The sequence below is a fragment of the Vicia villosa genome, linkage group LG5 (assembly GCF_029867415.1).
Source record: "Vicia villosa cultivar HV-30 ecotype Madison, WI linkage group LG5, Vvil1.0, whole genome shotgun sequence".
Taxonomy (NCBI): domain Eukaryota; kingdom Viridiplantae; phylum Streptophyta; class Magnoliopsida; order Fabales; family Fabaceae; genus Vicia; species Vicia villosa.
In genome coordinates this window covers 2755599-2777312 of record NC_081184.1, presented here as the reverse complement: position 1 = coordinate 2777312, position 21714 = coordinate 2755599, and the positions used below count along the sequence as shown (strand labels likewise).

At 33.1% G+C, this 21714-nt stretch overlaps 3 protein-coding genes across 3 annotated transcripts; 1 reads left to right on the top strand and 2 right to left on the bottom strand.

Moving 5' to 3' along the window:
- Positions 1–450: 450 nt before the first annotated feature.
- On the bottom strand, positions 451–3719 carry LOC131601149 (glycerol kinase-like). The gene is made up of 4 exons (XM_058872906.1): positions 3470–3719; positions 3121–3342; positions 1308–2265; positions 451–964 (listed from the first exon to the last, which is right to left on the bottom strand). Exons 1-4 carry the CDS (start codon positions 3601–3603, stop codon positions 719–721), a joined length of 1560 nt encoding a protein of 519 aa, XP_058728889.1. The 5' UTR covers positions 3604–3719; the 3' UTR covers positions 451–718.
- A 1989-nt stretch (positions 3720–5708) lies between these two features.
- Positions 5709–7975, bottom strand: LOC131606121 (glycerol kinase-like). The gene is made up of 4 exons (XM_058878400.1): positions 7676–7975; positions 7349–7570; positions 6211–7168; positions 5709–6084 (listed from the first exon to the last, which is right to left on the bottom strand). Exons 1-4 carry the CDS (start codon positions 7807–7809, stop codon positions 5839–5841), a joined length of 1560 nt encoding a protein of 519 aa, XP_058734383.1. The 5' UTR covers positions 7810–7975; the 3' UTR covers positions 5709–5838.
- Positions 7976–12380: 4405 nt separating this feature from the next.
- LOC131601148 (2-methoxy-6-polyprenyl-1,4-benzoquinol methylase, mitochondrial) lies at positions 12381–17027 on the top strand. The gene is made up of 10 exons (XM_058872905.1): positions 12381–12577; positions 12878–12931; positions 13991–14106; positions 14187–14313; positions 14504–14565; positions 15454–15612; positions 15731–15875; positions 15977–16048; positions 16427–16535; positions 16750–17027. The coding sequence occupies exons 3-10, from the start codon at positions 14010–14012 to the stop codon at positions 16849–16851; spliced, it is 873 nt and encodes a 290-aa protein (XP_058728888.1). The 5' UTR covers positions 12381–12577; positions 12878–12931; positions 13991–14009; the 3' UTR covers positions 16852–17027.
- Positions 17028–21714: the final 4687 nt, after the last annotated feature.

Genomic DNA, 21714 nt, shown 5'->3' with positions numbered 1-21714 from the left:
TACCTATATAAGTGGCTATATATGCACACATATGATATTTAATTAAGCACCGACCACGTGTACATTTCACATCTTTCAAATCTTATTATCCAAAAGTTCTTGCCCCCTTTTACAAATTATAAAATAAAAAGAATTATTGGTCAAGAAACAAGCCATAATTTTCAAAATTGAATTTATCCGAATAATACCATTTTCAAAATTTATAAATTTTGAAAAAAAAAATATAATTATGTAATAAACAACCGTAAATTAAGTGAGCAAATTGTATTTGATATATTTTTTTTATTTTTACAGTTTCAAATAAGGATAGAGAAAAATTTAAAGTGCAAAGAGTATATATAGAAGTGTTTATATATTAATAATTTAATATTACTCACTCATTAGTACAACACATCCACAATAAAATTTAAACTCAGAATTTTGTAAAATTTAAAGTAAAATACTATCATCTTGACACAATATGTATTTGTTATTATTTGATATTCATAAGATGATAACATGATGCCCAATTTAAGGATATATATGAAAGTTGAGAAAAATAAATAGCAGCCTTGTTTTTGTAGTCAAAAGAAGCACTTATAGAAAGCCATCGTTTTCAATTCTATAATCCATTCTATGTGTGAATGAAGCCAAGGGGGCATTGAATCATAAGAGCTGTTTGTGGAGGACACTATGATTGCCAAAAAAGACAATAGGAAAATGTCTTTATTAACAGCTTTTAGAGAGCAAGATCAGCCAAGTCAAAAGATTTGTTAACAGCTTTTAACCAAGAATCTGCTTTCTTTTTCCTCATTTCTTCGTTCATTAGAGGTCGGAAAATGTTTGCATTCTTCATTTTATCCTTAGAACCGAAAATGTAATCTTCGTTCCAAACTCCAACAGCTAATCCAGCTGCATATGCTGCTCCGAGAGCTGTTGTTTCAACGTCAGCAGGTCTAACTACAGGAGTTGCGGACAAATCCGCCTGTTGAACATTATTAACAAAAAAATTTCATCATTTATGTGAAAAATGGCTTCAAACAGCTTAATTAAGTGTTTATCCATGTTGTTTATAAGGTGTTTTCATATGCTATACTGCAGAGCTTGTGGAAATAAGCTGAAAACAGTTCATGGACATATCATAAGTTGTCTGGATAAGCTGTAACTAACCTCAAAGTATGTATACCAATAAAAAAGCTTAAACCAAATAGATCATCAGGGTAAGCATTTCAAAAAGTTAAAATGAACATGCGTTTTCGAAAATGAAAATAAAAAATATTTTCAAAGTAAAAGGGGCCTTAAAACAAAATGTTAAAGTTAGTCCAAACCTGAATCTGCATCATCAGGTTGTTAACAGTTGCACCACCATCTACTCTAAGCAAGAACTCCTCTTTGTTAGATTCATTGAATCCAGAATCTTTGCGCATAGAATCAATGACGTCTTTCACTTGAAAACATATGCTCTCGAGCACGGCTCGAGCAATGTGACCCTTATTTGTATACCTCGTAATTCCAATTAAAACCCCACGAGCATCATCACGCCACCATGGAGCAAACAATCCATTGAAAGCAGGAACAAAGTAAACACCGCCGTTGGATTCAACTCCTAATGCCATAGCCTCTATTTCACTGGCATTTGAGATGAGATTAAGACCGTCTCTAATCCATTGTACCGCTGCTCCAGCAATAGCAACAGATCCTTCCAGCGCATAATTGGTTGGAACATTAGGACCAAGCTTAAAAGCAATAGTTGATAGTAGGCCATGCGTCGATTGAACTACTTCTTCGCCGGTATTCAATAGAATGAATGCACCTGTTCCGTAAGTACTTTTAGCCTCACCTTTACGGCACGCTTGTCCAAGCATGGCTGCATGTTGATCGCCTAAACATCCAGCAATAGGGATACCGGAAATTGGCCATCCAGTAGCAACATTGCCTATAATTTCTGAATTACTAATAATTTTAGGCAAAATTTCAGGAGGGATTTCAAGTGTTTTCAAAGTGGATTCATCCCAGTTGAGGGATTTTAGGTTCATCAGCATTGTTCGGGATGCATTTGAAACATCGGTAACGTGTAATCCTCCTTTCACTCCACCGGTTAAATTCCATATCAACCAAGTGTCTATGGTTCCGAACAAGGCATCATTTTTCTTTATAGCTTCCTTGACAGCATCCACATTTTCCATCAACCACAGAAGTTTCAAAGCACTGAAATAGGTGCTAATAGGTAAACCACAAGTCTCTACGAAGTGTGTTCTACCGCCAGATAACTCCTTTTCCAGTCTCCTGTTGCAAAATAATAAACATTTATGAGATTTCTGATTATGGCAAGCAAAAAGGCAACAAAGGAATGAGATAGTGCACCAAACTCAAACATTGAATGGTACTAACATCAATAGCATAGCACCCAACAGTTCGACAGAAATAATCAGAACATTATACAAACCGATCCCTATGGTGCAAAGGCAAAATGGTAGTTCATTTGAAACGAGAGATATGATCTACAATGAAATCGGGAGGGTGATAGTTTTTCATTATAAATGAAATATTTACACAAAATATGATTAGTGAACATTTTCCCTTGGCCTCATACTCTCTTTACCTTGAGAGAAGGCACATTAAACCCAATTGGTCCTAGACTAAGCACGATTTTTATGGTTAATACCTGTTTTCACAATGTCAAACATATTCTTTAAAAAGAGATCAACTAAAGAAAAGGCCAATTAGTGTGACAAGGATGTTTGCTTTCTAAAAGAAAGACTTATCCAAACTTAGACAATGCGTCGAAGAGTGTGATCAAAAGATTGTGTTGCTACAATGACAGTTGACCACAAGGAATCCATTTCCTACAACAACCATACATATATGCCATTTTGCTTAGACGAGATCAATCTCCTTGCTATGTAGGACCAATATTTCAGATCACAGACGTGTAGACTATCCGACATACATGGTTTACATTCAATCACTTATATTTTCTCAAATTAGCGTTTACACGTCCGTGTATGTGTCCGTTCCTCATAGCCTTCCAAACAGATGAATTGTACTCTTAAGCATGCAAAGATTCAATTATATGCGCAACAAAGTAGAACAAAATGATTCCCTATACTCAAATTGAAAGAAAAAAAAAAAAAGGAGAACCTGCAAACGGAGGCAGTGCGAACATCCATCCAAACAATAGCATTGTGAAGAGGGGCACCAGTGGATTTGCTCCAAACAAGAGTAGTCTCTCTTTGATTTGTAATCCCAATAGCTTTCAACCCTTTACTCACATTGAATCCATCAGCTGTTGCCTTATCCACCGCCTTAGTAATACAAACCTTCACACTCTCCAATATCTCCATTGGATCATGCTCAACCCACCTTCCAAACCAAAACACAAACCCATCAAAATTTTCAAATAAAAAACAAAACTTTACAATGAAAACAAAAAATCCCATCAAAATTTTCAACAAACGAATAAAATCAAACATGTGGTGGACATAATTACCCTGCTTGTGGATAAAACTGAGTGAATTCAACATGGTGAGATCCAATTGGTGTAGCTGATTTGTCATAGATTATGAATCTGCTACTGCTTGTTCCTTGATCAATTGATCCAATGAAAACATCATCTGTAGACATGTTGTTTTGTTCTTCTTGAGATCAAAGAGGATAATGTTGTTTTTTTTTTTGTTGTTTGAGGATTGAATTGTGGGAATAATCCGAGGAAGAAAACAACAAAAACATTGTATTTATGTAGTTGACTATTGAACTAATGCCGTTTTTTTTGGGGAAATGCTGATGTCAATCCTAGTTTTTAGGTAAACGAATCATTACAAAGTTTGTCAATTTTAGATAAAAGAAAGGAAAAAAAAAAACAGATTCCTATATTTACTTTCCCTCATTTTCTCCGTCTTTGTTGGTTTTTTATTATAGTATTTTTTTTGAGTAAAAATAGAAAATTATAGTTTTAAGAATTTTTTTTTGGAAATAATAATTATATATAACAAAAAATCAGTTTGATACAACTCGCGACCCTTAGAGTCCAGCAAAATCATCACCAAACAAACTTAATCAACTATCATCTGAGCTATTTTTTCTCTATATTTGGGGTACACCCGTATCCTATTTACAAGGGTATCTATGATCTTTTTCCCTATATAATTGTAAGAAATTAAATATACCTCTATGATAACATTTTTACATGGGATAATCGATTTATTACTTGTTTGTTACTTGTGATTTAATTATGGGAAAATTACATTCACCTCTTCTGATCGGTTAAAATAACTCTAACACCTCCTCTAATTTTAAAATATACCTTAATCTCTAGTTTATTTATTTATATATATCAATGATAATTGTTAGTGGAAAAAAATGGTAGGTAAGTGTCATCAATATATAAAGTTTTTTAGTGTCATTTAAAGCTAGAGAAAGTGTAATCAAGGATTTGAACTCGAGTGGTAAACGAGTTTCTGTTACAGAACGAAGGTTCGAAAAATATCAAATTTGATTCTTGATGAAAACAATAATTGATTGTGTCATAAATAAACGGAGGTAGTAGTTGTTAGAAGAGCTGGCAAATCGGGCTACCCGGCCCGTGACAAGCTCGGGCTTTTGGTGGATCGGGCTTAAAAGTCCGGATTTTATACAGGCTAAAATTAAATTGTCCAAGCCCGGCCCTTCACGGGTTTCGATTATTCCGGCCGTCCCGAATTATATTTAATATTTATTTTTAAAATTTAAAAATTAATATACCATATAATAAAAACTAAAATATATATGAATATTGAGTATTAAAAATAATATATTTTAACTACATGCATAATATATAAATTAAACCATCACATAAATATACCATTTCAATCAAATAATTAAGATTAAGTGTAAAAAACTAGGAGATTAATATTTATTTATCCGTCACTTTTCTTCTTCTGTATCCCCTAGAGAGGGGTGATTTAGGATCGATTTTGATTCAAAATCACCCCTCCAAATCGTTCTTGTTTCTCTATTAATTAAATAAGTGATTTTCACATATATTTAGTGTTTTTTGTGTGATTTCGTCATTTTAGTGTGTCGTTGTTTGTTTTGATTTCCCGTCTTTGTGCGGTGTATTTTGTTTTTTTGTCTTTGTGCGCAGTGTTCATTTGTTTCAGGTTGAAAGATGAGTTTCAATCTAATGCAGACCCTATCTATGACTTTGGTGCCATTAACGCTAAAGATCTGGAGACATGAATATTTCAGATATTTCAAATGGCTATTAACATGAATGCTGTCATTCCTTTTTGTTTTTGGCGAATCTTAATTTGTATTGCAACAATGTACTCTATCAATTGGGGATGAATGAACATTTTAATTAGTCCAAAAAAAATGTAAAAAACTACTCACCCTAATTAATTTAAGAATTAAACTTCAATAAAATTAATTTGTACATAATAATTTATGAATTATAAAATGTAGAAAAGAATTAATAGCTAAAGTTAATCAAATGGATGTTGTCTCTATTTATTGATGTTCAAATCAAAATTTCCACATTGAATTCATATAAAAAAATCACTTATCACATTAAATTTATTGGCAGTCATGTTAGCTGGGGCACCTGAAAAGTCATGTTGTAAAAATGTGTTTTTGCAAAGTAAATTATGATACACATTCACTACACATACATGTGAAATTTTTTACTATATTCTTCTCCATATACAAAGAAATGAAGGAACAAAATTTCAATTTTATTACATAATTGACCTATAATTATTCCTTTTATTTAAGAAAAGGAAGACTAAAATAAATAAAAAAAAGTGTATTACAAAGTAGAGGAAATGGAAAATAAAGATCAAGATCATAATAGTAAAAGCTGCCTGCATAAGATCATATATCTCAAAGAGAAAGATCAGCTAAGTCAAAAGATTTATTGACAGCTTTTAACCAAGAATCTGATTTCTTTTTCCTCATTTCTTCATTCATTAGAGGTCGGAAAATGTTTGCATTCTTCAATTTATCCTTCGAATCAAAAATGTAATCTTCTTTCCAAACTTCTACAGCTAATCCAGCTGCATATGCTGCTCCGAGAGCTGTTGTTTCAATGTCAGCCGGTCTAATTACAGGAGTCGCCAACAAATCCGCCTGCCAACATTATCGACAAAAAAAGCCATCAGTTGTGTGAAAATATAGATCAAGATCATATTAGAAATATTTGGAATTAGATGAAAGAAAGAGTTTCATAGAACAAAATGTAAAGTTAGTCTAAACCTGAGTCTGCAACATCAGGTTGTTAACCGTTGCACCACCATCCACTCTAAGCAAGAACTCGTCTGTCTTAGAGTCGCTGAATTCAGAATCTTTGCGCATTGAATCAATGACGTCTTTCACTTGAAAGCACATGCTCTCAAGCACGGCTCTAGCAATGTGACCCTTACTTGTATACCTTGTAATTCCAACTAAAACACCGCGAGCATCATCGCGCCACCACGGGGCAAACAATCCATTGAAAGCAGGAACAAAGTAAACACCGCCGTTGGATTCAACTCCTAATGCCATATCCTCTATTTCATTAGCATTTGAAATGAGACTAAGACTGTCTCTAATCCATTGTACCGCAGCTCCAGCAATAGCAACGGATCCTTCCAGTGCATAATTGGGAAGAGCATTAGGACCAAGCTTAAAAGCAATAGTTGATAGTAGGCCGTGCTTTGATTGAACTACTTCTTCGCCGGTATTCAATAGAATGAAGGCACCTGTTCCGTAAGTACTTTTAGCCTCGCCTTTACCGCATGCTTGTCCGAGCATTGCCGCATGTTGATCGCCTAAGCATCCAGCAATAGGAATACCGGCAATTGGCCATCCAGTAGTAACATTGCCTATAACTTCTGAATTACTAATAATTTTAGGCAAAACTTCAGGAGGGATTTCAAGTGTTTTCAAAGTCGATTCGTCCCAATTGAGGGTTTTTAGGTTCATCAGCATTGTTCGGGATGCATTTGAAACATCCGTAACGTGTAACCCTCCTTTCACTCCACCGGTCAAATTCCATATCAACCAAGTGTCTATGGTTCCGAACAAGGCATCCTTTTTCTTTATAGCTTCCTTGACAGCATCCACATTTTCCATCAACCACAGAAGTTTCATAGCACTGAAATAGGTGCTAATAGGTAAACCGCAACTCTCAACGAAGTGTGTTCTACCGCCAGATAACTCCTTTTCCAGTCTCCTGTCTCAATTATTTTAAGTGTCTACATGTTAGTATTGTATTCAGAATACGCGTATGTATCAGTGCTTCATAGTCTCCAAGACAAAATCCGTGTATGTGTCGGTGCTTCATATTATTCAAGAAAAATGAATTATACTCTTCGCATATATACGCAGCAAAGTAGAATATAAAAAAGAGGACCTGCAAACGGAGGTGGTACGAGCATCCATCCAAACAATAGCATTGTGAAGAGGAGCACCAGTGGATTTGCTCCAAACAAGAGTAGTCTCTCTTTGATTAGTAATACCAATAGCTTTCAAACCTTTATCCACATTGAATCCATCAGCTGTTGCCTTATCTACTGCCTTAGTAATACAAACTCTCACACTCTCCAATATCTCCATTGGATCATGCTCCACCCACCTTCCAAACCAAACACAAACCCATCAAAATTTTCAACAAAAAAAACAAAATTTTCAACACTATAATAAAATCAAACATGTGGTGGACATAACATAATTTAATTACCCTGCTTGTGGATAAAACTGAGTAAACTCAACATGGTGAATTCCAATTGGTTTAGCTGATTTGTCATAAATTATGAACCTGCTACTGCTTGTTCCTTGATCAATTGCTCCAATGTAAACATCATCTTTAGACATCTTGTTTATGTTGTTTTTGTTGTTTCAAGTTTTAAGTGTAATCTGATGAAAAAAACAAAGACCTTCTATATATGTTGTTGACTATTGAATTGATGCTGTTTCTTTGGGAATGTTAACGTTAATGCATGTTTTTAGGTGAATGAATGATCATAATTTTTTTTGGTACAAGTAAATTAAGCAATTTTAGTAAGAGGATCCGCTCAAAATTAGTAGAGGATTAGTATTAATTGCTACTATATCAAGAAAAAAAATGTAATTCAATAATATTTTTAATGGATTTAAACCATTGGTCTTTTTTTTGAAAAGGAACAATATTTTTTCATTAATGTTTTTAAATTTATGGTACGATTAGGGGTGGCAAATCGACATGTTCCTTCGTTTAGATTTGTTCTGTGAAAATCCACAAAAAATAGAGTGGAGTAAGACAGACATAATTGAGAGTGTGGGTCAAAAATATTAGTTCGTTCTAAAAAAAGGTGAGGGTAGGATGAGGCGGACCCACAGACAATAGATCTACACTACATCTTTTAAGATTAAAAATATAAACTTTTATGTTAATGTCAACGTCCGCAACCGACTGAAAAAAAAAAGGACGAGATAGATCGTACACATTGGTTTCAACTCTTGGTTTGTCTCGCACTAAAGTGTTGGACCGATAAGTCTGCACTCGTTTTGTCATCCTTAAATATGACATAATCGAATAATATACTATGATCGGACGATCATGTAAAATTAGTTTATGGGATCTATTACACTTTATAATTAACCTATTTTAATTAATGAGAAATTGTTTAAAAAACACTTTATTTGAATTATGAATTTATTCTGTTTTTGTAAGTTTTTATTTTTTGAATTGCCAAATTTATTTTTTAGTCTATCTAGATTGAAAATTCATAGATAAGGGTATATTGATATAAGAAAATCAACTATCATGTGAAGAGTTTCATGTTTACAATAGAAACAACATTTATTAAACCGTTATGGTAGTTGGAGCACCAGCTTTCTCGTGTACCAAACTTTACTTTTTTCATGCAAAGTCCGTTAAAGTTGGTTTGACAGATTCTTCGTTTGGATAGAAAATTCTCATATTTTACTAAAAACTCCTCAACCAAAGGTTTTATTTATGGTGAGGTGTAGTCTTTTGAAGAATTGCCTATAATAAGACTATCTAGTTTTAGCTTTTTTTTTTATGTTTTTTATATGAAGGATAATATATATGAAAAAGATTCATTGACACAAAAAAGTAAAAAGTTGGGAGACAAGGTCAAAACGCACTCAAAATATCGAAATCTAATAAAAGGTAAATCAAGTATATTTTTTACATAGCCGTTCTTAATGTTAATCGGTAAAGAATCAAAAAGAGTGAAGATAGTAGATGTGCGACCTATTTTAGCAAAAAAATCGGCACAACTATTTTCTTCCATAAAAGTATGCAATATGATAAAGGACATGTCCATGATAACCTTGATACAAGAAAACCATCTTCCTCTAAGTTGCTAAGGAACCAAACTTAAGCAATGGAAGGAGAAATCTTTAACAACTGTAATAGAATCAATTTCTGCCCAAATGAATTTCCAACCTCTGTCTCGAGCTATCTCAATGCCCCGAAAAACACCACAAAATTAAGCTAACAAAGAATTGTTCCAAGAAAGCGTCTTAACAAAAGCAAGGAGAAAGAAACCTGAATTAGCTCTGAAAATGCCCCCACAACCTGCTGAACCTGAGGTAGAAGAGAATGCATCGTCAACATTACACTTAATCCAATTTGAGGGATGAGGGTTCCAGATAATTTCTTTGATCACATGAGTGTTAACCGGATGGATAAGAATTTTGAGTGTTTGGTGAAGCCAAAAATCAAACCAGCCATGTTTGTATGTCAGCTTGGACTTCGAAACTGTTAACTGAATCTGCACCAAAATGTTATTATAAATGAATTGAAATTGCAAAAATTTATTCTTGAACCTAACAGAATTCCTGGAAGCCCAAATGGCATTCATCAGAAAGAGGCAGGAAGCTTGAATGACAAAGACACCTTGCAGAGAACTGGCCTTGGAACACGAATTCAAAAAATAAATGCAGCCTTGTGTATGTCGATTTGAAGATTTCCCAACCAGTCCCATAATTTGACATCAAAAGGACAAAGAAAAAATTAATGGTCGATGGATTCCCGGTCAGATTTACAAAGGGAGCACTTAGAAATCATTGGTAAGCCTCGAAGTTCTAATTGATCATCAGTAGGAATTTTGTCTTGTAAAATCCTCCAAGATGGAAGCGAACATGAAAGAGGAATACATTTATGCCAAATGTAATCCGTTCAGGGGAAGAAGGGAGAGGCATGATGCTTGTATTAGTAAGCAAGCTTTAAAGACAGAGTTCCATTACTAACATTTTTCCAAGATAATTCCCCAGCGAATTCGGTAGTTAGAACATAATCTTTCGTTCTCGTCTAAAGAAAAGGGAAAAGATCCCTCCAAGCAACCGGGAAAGACCAACAATTATCAACCCAAAACTTATAGACTTTGCAATTTAAATCAATACCCAAGAGAATATCGTTTAAAGAGATGAGCTCATTAATCAACGAGTCACCACACCAAGCGTTCTTCCAAAAACGGATCCTATGACCATCCTCAAAGACCAGCAAGAAGAGGCCATCGCAGAGAAAAAAATATATGTAATTCCACTCTAAATCATTGAGGTAATGTGATGGGTAATTAGCCCGCAAGGTCTAAGGACCCTTTGACGAAGGATTACTGCCCAATCTTCCTAGAGTTAAGAAAGTCCTAGCATAATTTCAAATTGGAGGCCTCATTGAGACAAGTGAAAGATCTAATGCCTAAATCACCCAAAGCTTTTGGTTAACAAACCTTTTCCACGAATCCGTTACCATTTTCCTTTGATTAGAATTGCCACTCCAAATGAAGTTTCTACAGGCGCTTTCAATTTGCTTCAAAAGAGTGACAAGCCAAGAATACACACCAATAGAATGAGTGATCATAAAGTGGATAACAAATTTAACCAAAATTTCTCTTCCCACAATAGATAACAGAGAGCCTTTCCAAGAAGCCGATTTAGAAACCATTTTGTCAGCAAACAGATGAAGATGATAAGATTTAACTCTGCCCTTAAAAATTGGAACTCCAAGATATTGCAGTGGGAGGGATCCTTTACGAAAACCTGTGATACCCAATAAGAAGTTAAACCTGCTAGAACTTATACCACAAACCAATATAGCTGATTTAGAAGTGCTAAAGATTTGACTAGAAGCCTTAACATAATGCTCAAAGAAAGAAAATAGGGCAGTAATGTTAGACTTGGTACCTTTGCAGAAGATAAGAATATCGTCGGCATAAAGAATGTGAGAAGGAAAAGACATATTCTAAGTTCCCTTCATAGATTTCAAATTGTCATTAATCACCAAACTTTAGATACCTCTACTTAACACTTCCTCAACCAAGTAGAATATAAGAAGAGATAGAGGATCCCCTTGTCTAACACCCCTTGCACATTTAAAGTAACCACGAAGATAGCCATTCACCATAACTGACACGAAAGCCGAGTTAAGAATAGTAGATATCCAATTGATGAATTTAAGACAAAAACCAAAACAATTTAGGACCTTGAGTAAGAATCGAAAGTCCTATTTACATCCACTTTAATAGCAAGGTTACCACAAAAACTCTTTTTATCCAGAAGATTGAACGCCTCAAAAGCCAAATAGATACAATTTTTTATGTTTCTACCTCTAATGAATCCTTTTTGTTCTTTAAAAATCAAGAGAGGCATAAAGAAAACTAACATGTCTGCTAGTTCACAAATATATAAGCTATTTTTATCTACTAGTTAATTTTTATTAATTAATGTGACTGATTTGAATTGTTGTTGGTTAATTATTTATAGTCGTTAAAGGATAATGAACTAATTAGAATTAATTAATAAAAATGAAAGAAGAGTGATGTTATTCTTAAAAGAACTATTTTTCTAATTAGAAAAAAATGGTTCTATCAATTATTAGTTTGTCTTGTGGTGATTGACAATAAATTTAGTAGGAAGAATTACGATTTGATTCCATGCAATTGCAATAAAAAAGAAGTTAGAACTACTTAATGACAAAACTGACCCGTCAACAAAATTAAACAGATTAGTGGATAAGATATATATGGTGAAAAAAAAGGAAATAATTATATGAAGATATAGAAATTATCGCATTTAATTAAATAGATTCAATTAGTGGAAATTGAAAAGATTATAAACTAAAAAAAAATACTCCCTCATAAAAATATTTTATTCAGTGTTTTTTTATATTAATTTTTTTTACAAATAATCCAACATTTATTATTTTTTTAATATTTTTTTATTTTTTGTTCTATTTAACTACCCCACTAATTTTTTTTGTTTTATTATTAAAATCAACTTATCTAATAGTTGAACACTAATAGGTTGAAGAAAATCATAAACCAAATTCCTATCCAAATTAATCCAAATTTTAAAATGGAACCCAATATTATATTTCAAAAGGTGCCCCATTCAATAAAATAAAAAAGAACCGGGTACCCATATTTTAAACCGGTTCATTCTCCATTCTCCATATTCTCCATTCTCAGTTCTCCCAACCGCACAACCAAACAACAAAATCTAACAAAATCCAAAACCCTAATCCCAAATCCGACGAAATCGACGAAACCATACTTCAAATTCAACGAAATCGACGAAATCATTGTTTAAATAAACGAAATCGGACAACAACTTGAAACTCTCTTCTGTGTTTCAGGTAAGCAAATTTCTATTTTTAAGCTTTTTAGTTTCATTTGAACCTTTTTAGTTTCATTTGAACCTTTTTCTTTCAATGCAATCCGTTGTTTTCACGATTCATGTCTGTTTCTGAATTTTGGTTGTTCATGCTCCTTCTGTAGCGCTCACTCTGAAACTTTACTTGTTTCAATTTTTGAATTTTATTTGCTCCCTTTGATTCTTGCTTGTTCCTACATTGGTTGCTTGATGTGAATTTGATGTGAGTATTCGTTGCTTGCTGTGAATTTGTTGTTAATAATATTTTTGTTTGTTATTTCAGCTTCGGTTCAAAACGCTAGCTGCTCTTGCCTCTCGTCCTCAACTTCAACCTCAGGTATTCTTCTTCTTCTTAATGAGCAAGCATAACTACTTTATGATTAGGAGAATTTACTATAACTATGCATTTAGAGAAAATTGAACTTCAATATTTAGGTGGAATATCTATCATTAAACTTGCTACGAACAAACCTCGTATTCTTTTAATATTTACTTAACCTCGTATTCTTCCATTTTGATCCCTTAGAGACTAGAGTGTGTTTAACGATGGATTCTTAATTTTGATGTAATTTTCTGTGACACTTGAGGATCCCTTAGCGATACGGAAAAGCTTATGAGGTTGTCTAACTTGAAGCTAACATTCTTGTTAGGATTCTATATCAATTCTTCAATGATTACAAATATGAAACGAATTATTCAATATGTGTTTGTATAATGAGATTAAGGAAAGTTTGTTTGACTCCTAACTTACAAAAACAAAAAGATTCTCAACCTTTTTTCATGTAATAGTTACCTAATAGTTATTGTATGTGTATTTTAGTATCATTATTACTTTCTTCTATGCACAACAATGCCAAAGTGGAAAAAAAGTGTTTAAGCAAGGCATAAAACCATAAGCTGATATGTGTTGTTTTCCATCACTGAACTTTATGTCTCAAACTTCAATCCTTGTTTGCTATATGTTGTGTGTCCATTTACTGCTACATTTGCATTTTTTTTTCTGAGGCTAGCTTATGGAGAATTGGCTTTTCAATTTAGTACACAATTTATTGTAAGAAAGAACAATTTAATAATTTAAATTGTTTCAACTCTCTTGCCGAATTATTACTAGCTCTGATTAGAAGATTAATCGTTAACAAAGCATGATAATGGATTAAAATAAAACAGATTTAAAAAAAAACTGGTTTTAAATTTTGTTTTTTTTCAAAAACTGGTTTTTAAAAGAAAATAAAAAACTGGTTTTGAGAGAACCAGTTTAAAACTGTTCCAGCCACCACGTGAGTTGTTTTTGCACAGTTTCGTTGCTTAATGATTCTTCCTTTTCCCCCTTACGATCTAGGTTTTCTGATTTTGAAATTTCTGATTTATTAAGTTTCATCTTTTCTTTGTTATTTAGGTTTCACATAATCAAATTAATGGCTTTGGGAACAGTCACTAAAAGCTTGGGGAATAAACTTTTTCCCGCGTTATCTTCCACTTCCAGGCTACTACATTCTCATGCCACCAGTTTCGGTTAGTTGCATTCAAATTTTTTCGTTTTTCAGTTGTTGATTATTGAGAAATTGCTTTGATTCACATTTCCATACAATTAGGTTTCAAACATGTAAATGAAGAAGAAAAGGCGCGCATGGTCGGTAATGTGTTTACGAGTGTTGCTGCGAGTTATGATACCATGAATGATCTAATGAGTGCTGGATTGCATAGACTATGGAAAGAAAGGTTGCGCGCATTATTACATTGTCCATTCTGTATAATAACTTCGATTTTTCCTTTCTGTTTTCATTGTTTGGATTTGATTTATGTAGTACCGATACTTCTGATTGAAGGCTTGTATGTATGGTATCTGTTAGACATTAGTTTGTCTTCATAGGATTTGACATTAGTTTGTATTTTATGCTCAATTTTTCAGGCTAGTTTCCATGCTAAATCCTTTTCCTGGAATGAAGCATCTTGATGTGGCTGGTGGAACAGGTCTGCATCCTTTATACTCCTCATCTTTAAACTCGTAACGGTTTCTGAAGAATATAAAACATTCTCATGAGTGGGGTGATTGAAATTATTGTAGTATTAGTAGTTAGATAGAAAGAAAGATAGAAGAACTTGTTAATGTATGATAACTTGATATACCAACAAATAAGGGTAATATTAGAAAAAGCAATCAATACTACTTGATGATACCTTCAAGTGACTAATAATTTGAGATGAGTTAATATTCTAAAAGTGACAGATAATATGAGTTGGGAGAGTGTGAAGTTTCTGTATATAATCTTCAGAAGATTGAAATTTGAAATAAATTGGTGCAGTCTGGAAACATGTGTAGAGAATGGATGAAAGAAGTTATAGACTTATGGACTGGTGAGAGGGATGTAGTTAAAGGGCAATCTGGTGCTGTAAAATTCCTACAATGGGGAGGTACAGTGAATGGTTTAAACCATTTGTGAGGATCTCTTGACTGTTGTTAGCAGTTTTACTTTCCGCCTTCCTGGTCACACGGTCTCTTTCGTAGAGTGTAATTGTATTTTGTTTAACTTAAAAGCTTTATTCTGCTCACCAGTATTGTCTTAATAAGTTAAAATGGAAAAAAGTTAAGTGATTATGCTGCTTCATATAGAGATAATTAGTTACAACTTTTTTTGTGTAAAAAACTACTTTTCTTTTTTAAATAAATATAAAAACTTATAGGATTCGATTGTTACGGATTATAAAAAAAGTGTATCAAACAGATGAAAACTTCTAAAAGTAATTATTTTGTTTTAGAAAAAAAAAAGTTTCTTCACAAAAATATGATATCAAACTGGTTCATAATCATTAATAAGCTTTAGGATTTTCCTTTTGAGCTTAAGTTTCTTTATTTTACAGGGGATGTTGCTTTTAGAATCTTGGATAACATAAACAAAGTTAAGCAGAGAGGACTTCCAGACGCTTTTAAAGATTCTCTAGAGTCAGAAACTCAGATATATGTATGTGACATTAACCCTAACATGTTGAATGTTGGCAAACAGCGGGCCACAGAGAAAGGTAAATGAGAGTGCCTTAGAATTCAACACTTACTTCGAGCTTTCATGAAGGCTTTTTGTTTAATTTATCTTGATTTGTTAGTATTGAATCGTGGTTGTTTCTCTGCTTATTGTGATAGGCTATGGAGAGGAAGGTTCCCTTGTATGGGTGGAGGGAAATGCTGAAAGCTTGAGTTTTCAAAATGATTCAATGGATGGTTACACTATTGCATTTGGGATAAGAAATGTTACACACATCGAGAAAGTTCTTAGCGAAGCTCATAGGTTGGTTTGCACTTTTTTACAAAATTTTCCGACTTATCAGCTAATTGAAATCAATTAAATTTGTGCTGAATTTACAGTTATATTTATCATTTCCTTGACAGGGTATTGAAACCCGGTGGCAGATTCCTTTGCCTTGAACTAAGCCATGTTAGTCTTCCAATATTTAAAGAACTGTGAGTATCATTTGCTCTATTTTTACATTTGTATATATGACATAATTGAAGTTTACATGGAACTTTTTCGTCTCCTTTTTTACTTTCATGCTTAAAATTTTGGGCAAGAGAATATAGTTTATTGCAAGGAAAAAAACAAGAGAATGTGTCTTGGGTGAGGATAAGAAATATATTATCAGTAATAAAAACTCCTGAAACATGTATAATCAAGGCGCTAGAGAGAGTTGTGTGGGAAAAGCGATATCCTTAAAAATAGAGGGATTCCTCGGCAACTAAACTTACTCTGATCTACATAAACTGCACACTGCCATAGAATCATAGTATTCTTCCATACTTGAATTGGATATAACTCTTGATGCTACTCTTTTTCTCTTGCAGGTATGACTTGTACTCTTTCTCAGTTATTCCACGCATCGGAGAGATGGTTGCTGGTGATCGAGACTCCTATCAGTACTTAGTAGAGAGTATCCGGCGTTTCCCCCCACAGGTTACCATTTTTCAATCTATTGATAGGTGTCTGTAAGATCACATATACTCATTTTAGGCTCATTTGATTGTGCCAATTACGAATCCAAGTAAAATATTGAACATGAAAAAACTTGTCAGTTGTCACAAAAGTATTGGCTTTTTACTTAGCAGTGTATTCTGTTCTGAGTTATCTGTTTCTGTGTTGACCAATGTTTGAAATTGATGGATTGCAGGAAAAATTTGCGTCAATGATTGCTGATGCAGGGTTTCAAAAGGTAGAGTATGAGAATTTAGTTGGGGGAGTGGTTGCCATCCACTCAGGGCTGAAAATCTGATGTTTATGAACTTTAACCCTTACTTATATAATAATTCATACATCTATCTTAACTGTTTATAAGCAACTTCATGTATGATGCTAGAACTGGTAGAGTTTGTGAGAATGTGAAGTGTAATAGAAAGGTATCGCAGTGGAACGTTTCTCAATATTATCATGTCTCTTTTTTTTTTTTTTACTACTTTCACATTTTTACTGCTAAATCTGTTCTTAATTTTCTCCTTTTGGAGAAAAATGTTATCTATCTCTTTTTTTTTTATAACTATGAGGGCCAAGGCCCAAAAAAGAAAGCAACTACACAAGGGCTACATTATAGCCCAAAAAACCAGAATTATCACTATCCAAAGATCTTTTAGAGCCCCATGAGCTTGGTTGTAAAAAGTGATGTTATTCTCCCTACTACCAATCTTTGTTAAAGCATCAGCACAAGCATTTGCGCTTCTATAAAAAGTGATGTTATCTATCTCATTTTAATGTATGAAGAAAACTTTATTAAAAAGGAGAATGTATCGGGTCAAACTGGATATTCGTCTTAACTCTACATTAATACATTAAATTGTGTGAAAATATGAAATGAAAAATTATTATAAATATAAGCATTTTATATTAGTATTATAAGACATGATTATAGATGCTCTATTTATAAGTGAATTTTATATTAATTTTTCACTCATTATCTTGTTCTATCTAGGGATGCAATTGGACATATATATTTAGTGGGTACTTGGAAAAAAATATGAATAATGGATAGGGTAATAATCTGTAAGATGGAGATGACTAGAAGTAATTACTAGGTGTAGGTACGAGTATTTTAATACTCACTTTACTTTATATTTGCACAACATTTATATTATTATATAAAAATGCATGTTTATCAATTTAAAAAAATATTATGATTAAACTAGGATACATTTTAAAATAATTGGTTATTTATTTCAAAGTTCAATAATCAAATAAACTTTAAATGATATAATATTTTATAATTGATTAATTTATTTTTTTACTAGATATGCAGTACATATATAATACTTAGGCATATGAAGGATATTAATATAAACATTGGTGCACACATGCGTATAAGATCAGATACGAATTTTGAACATATATAATACTTAGGCATATGATCATGATGGATATTAATATAAACATTGGTGCACACATGCGTATGAGATCGGATACAATTTTTTTCAAAATTCGGGTACGTGGACAAGTACTATAATAGTATATATTTAGGCATATGAAGGATATTAATATAAACATTGGTGCACACATGCGTATGAGATCGGATACAATTTTTTTTTCAAAATTCGGGTATGTGGACAAGTACTATAATAGTCTGTCTGTCTATTGTCATCCTAATCATATAAATAAATAAAAAATACATACTTAAAAAGAGAATAATACAACACAATTTATCTGTTTTCTTTTCTCTCTTCTATTTTTTAATGGGTTTAATGGACATACAGTGACAGTGTAAAAAAGTTTTACACTGTTATCCAATGACAATATATCATTTTGCCATGTCATCTTAGTAATTTTAAAATAACAAGATGATTTATTGGGATACATAGTCCTGATTGGGATACATATATCATTTTGCATTATTCGTTTAACACTCTCAAAATACTATCTAGAATCGAACTACATAAAACATTAAAATTTTGGTACTGAAATAACATTAACTAAATGACATCTAAAAATGTATTACGTTAAGGTACATAATACTTAACAATCAATGCATCAGATGTCCTAACTAAAATAGACAGGAAAATACAGCAGAAACAAATCCATCAGACATCAAACTTTGATCTTCTGCCTTCTCGCCAAATCTCCAACTCATAAAGTTTACCTGAAAAAACAACATAATTGGGGGTGAGATTACTGAACACTACGAGACCCCAAATACTATACATTCGTACTTGACACAACACACACTTTGAAGCTTACAGTGCTTCATACCAACAGACATAATACTCGAAGCACATAACGCTTCACTCACACAAGAGAGTCATAGTTTATTAGTTATACTTTCCCGATGGATCAATACGAGTAATGAATTTTAGCCCAGTTGCATCGGTATCTAACGATCAATTAATTCGCACCCTCAAGGGTGTGGTGTTACAATTTTTCCACCTTCCTAATTTTGGGTCTTACATCCTCAAGGGTATTGGCTTACTGATTCATCAGCCTTCTTACTTTTAGATGTGCATCCTCCCCATGCCGCGCAACTAACTAGGAAATCTTAGGTACTACAACTTTACCTAACGGTTCCTTATATACATATTCTGCTCATTGAGGCACTGTCGAAGAACGAAGCATAACCGCTTTTATAAATTTCACCATTGGGTGTATTGAAGATCCTAGATACTTTGTTTACAAATTTCCACCATGGTTCATATCAAAGCTCCTAGGCACCTCAAATAATTAGAATCCAATATTTTACACCTCAATTATTATCTTTTAAGGTTCCTCGCTTACCGATTTGTTACTTACTATATATAAGTCTTACACAATTCAACACTTTAAGAGGCGTTTACCAATTATTGCACAGTCGAACTAATAGGTTCAAATACTACGTCAAGACCGACTAGTGTTTTACACCAAAAATGTCCAATTCGGGATTAATCAATACATATAAGCCCGATTCCGATTTTACACCAGATGTAGATTCTACACTTCCAACTCAAAATTTCCCAATCATAACAGTAGACGATTACCCCGAAACTCATGCTCATCAATTTCTATTATATCCCCTAATTATTCCTACCATGTGGACTTATTCCATGATAAAGCACAAACATAACATGCTTAACAAAATGAGTTATATCAACAACAATCTTATCAAGTATGTGTATTTTCTCATATTTCAAATATATAAAAGAACTCAGCCATCACACAATCACATATTGCATACAATACCAAGTTATATCGTGAACATGCATGAAGATAGCAACATAACCATACCACCAGGTTCACATACTTATAACACATACTAAGTTATCATGAAAACATGATATCTCATTATTATAATATAGTACATTGAACTAGTTTTCCAATGCATCCAACCGCACCTCGATCAGAGTCGTGAAACTTAAGTTACGTTATATTGCGGCAAGCCTAGCTCAAGGTGAATGGGTGATGCGTGCCATCTTTAACTGGGTTTTTATTCACGTCTAGTTCGTGACTAAAGATGGAAACTTTGGGAAAAACCCAAAACCCGTGGGTGATATGTGTATTTCCTTTTGTTTTCCACCTTCATCTTCATCTTCATCTTCTTTTTTTTCTTCCTAGAGTCAAGGTCTTTGATGATGCAACCTTAATCCTTCACAACCTCTGAGCGATTACAACCAATTGAATTTATGGGTTCACTTGACATATTTCGTTTAAATTCATCATCCCACCTAAACAACTTGTAGCTTGAGAATGCCTATAAATGTTGGACGACAAAAAAAATCAGATAAATAATGAAACATTAGATGAACAATGGACATTGTCCCGTGATTCGCATGTTTTCAATATCCCCTTTTAGGGTTTTATGTGGAATTCAAAATGTACATCCTCATTGATCTATTTCAACCACATACTTGGATTTGAAATGGATTAGAGTTTCCAACTGAGGATGTACCCATGCCTCACAGTGCAGAAGTGGATGACAACTTGTAAGAATAGTGATTTGTGTAGAGGAAGACAAAGAAGAGAGGAAGAAGAAGAAGAAGAAGAAGAAGAAAGACAACTTGAAATACAATTTTCTGCAATTTTGGATTTAGTCCTCCTTTTTAAAACCACGAAACTCTCATTTTCACGTAATATTAGAGTATTTGTGTAGAGGAAGACAAATAAGAGAGGAAGAAGAAGAAAAACAACTTGAAATACAATTTTCTGCAATTTTAGATTTAGTCCTCCTTTAAAAACCATGAAACTCTCATTTTCACGTAATATTAGAGTATCAGAAAAGAAAAATATAAAATTAAGTCCACATCATCACTATTTGTTACATCATTTTTTTAACGGAACTTTAACACCAGTGACTAACACCAAAAGAAAAAGAACAATTATGGACTCCATCCAAAAAAATATTTAGGAACTAAAACAAAAAACACGCCAACTTATAAGAACCAAAAGATTATTTATGCCTATAAGTTTTCTTAGATTAACTCTTATGGACAAATTTAAGAAGTTGAACGACAAAGTCAATGTTACATTGTAAGAAATGAAAAGCATTTGCCAAACTTCCACCAAGAAAAATGAATCTCCACAATAATACCAATTAAAATTTACCAATATTGATATTTTATGTGATATTTGATATATTTTGGTAGATTGAAGTATCTATAAAGAAAAATGTACATGTGAACTTCTTAATTGATCTACATGAATGGAAATCAACACTTAGATCAACAGATATTCTGGTGTAGGGGTGGGTAGGAGTAAAATATATATGTGTGAACTTGACAAAGGTTTTTTCACTGGTGAGACTGAGGATTGAAGCTTTTATTATGGGACAAACACCATTCAAAGTTGTTCCAAGCAAAATGGTCAAACATGAGAAAACGTATTCGGATAATCAATATTCTTTTATATCATTTGTCTTTGATACATTTCGTTTCCTAACACCAAAATTAAGGATGTCAATTTGCATTTGTCAATGGAGATCTATATGAAGATTATCTGTTCGGAACTCCAAAGTTGGGGAATTTTCCCCATGCGGATGAGGATGGAAGGAAATTTTCACCCAATGACATCCCTAACTAGAATGAGTGAATCTTATAACGAGAGTCCATAGACTTATGCAAAGTGACATTGCATCTCCTAGATCAACGGATGTAATTTTTAAAATGATTGATTTTATCATCCAAAAAAGAAT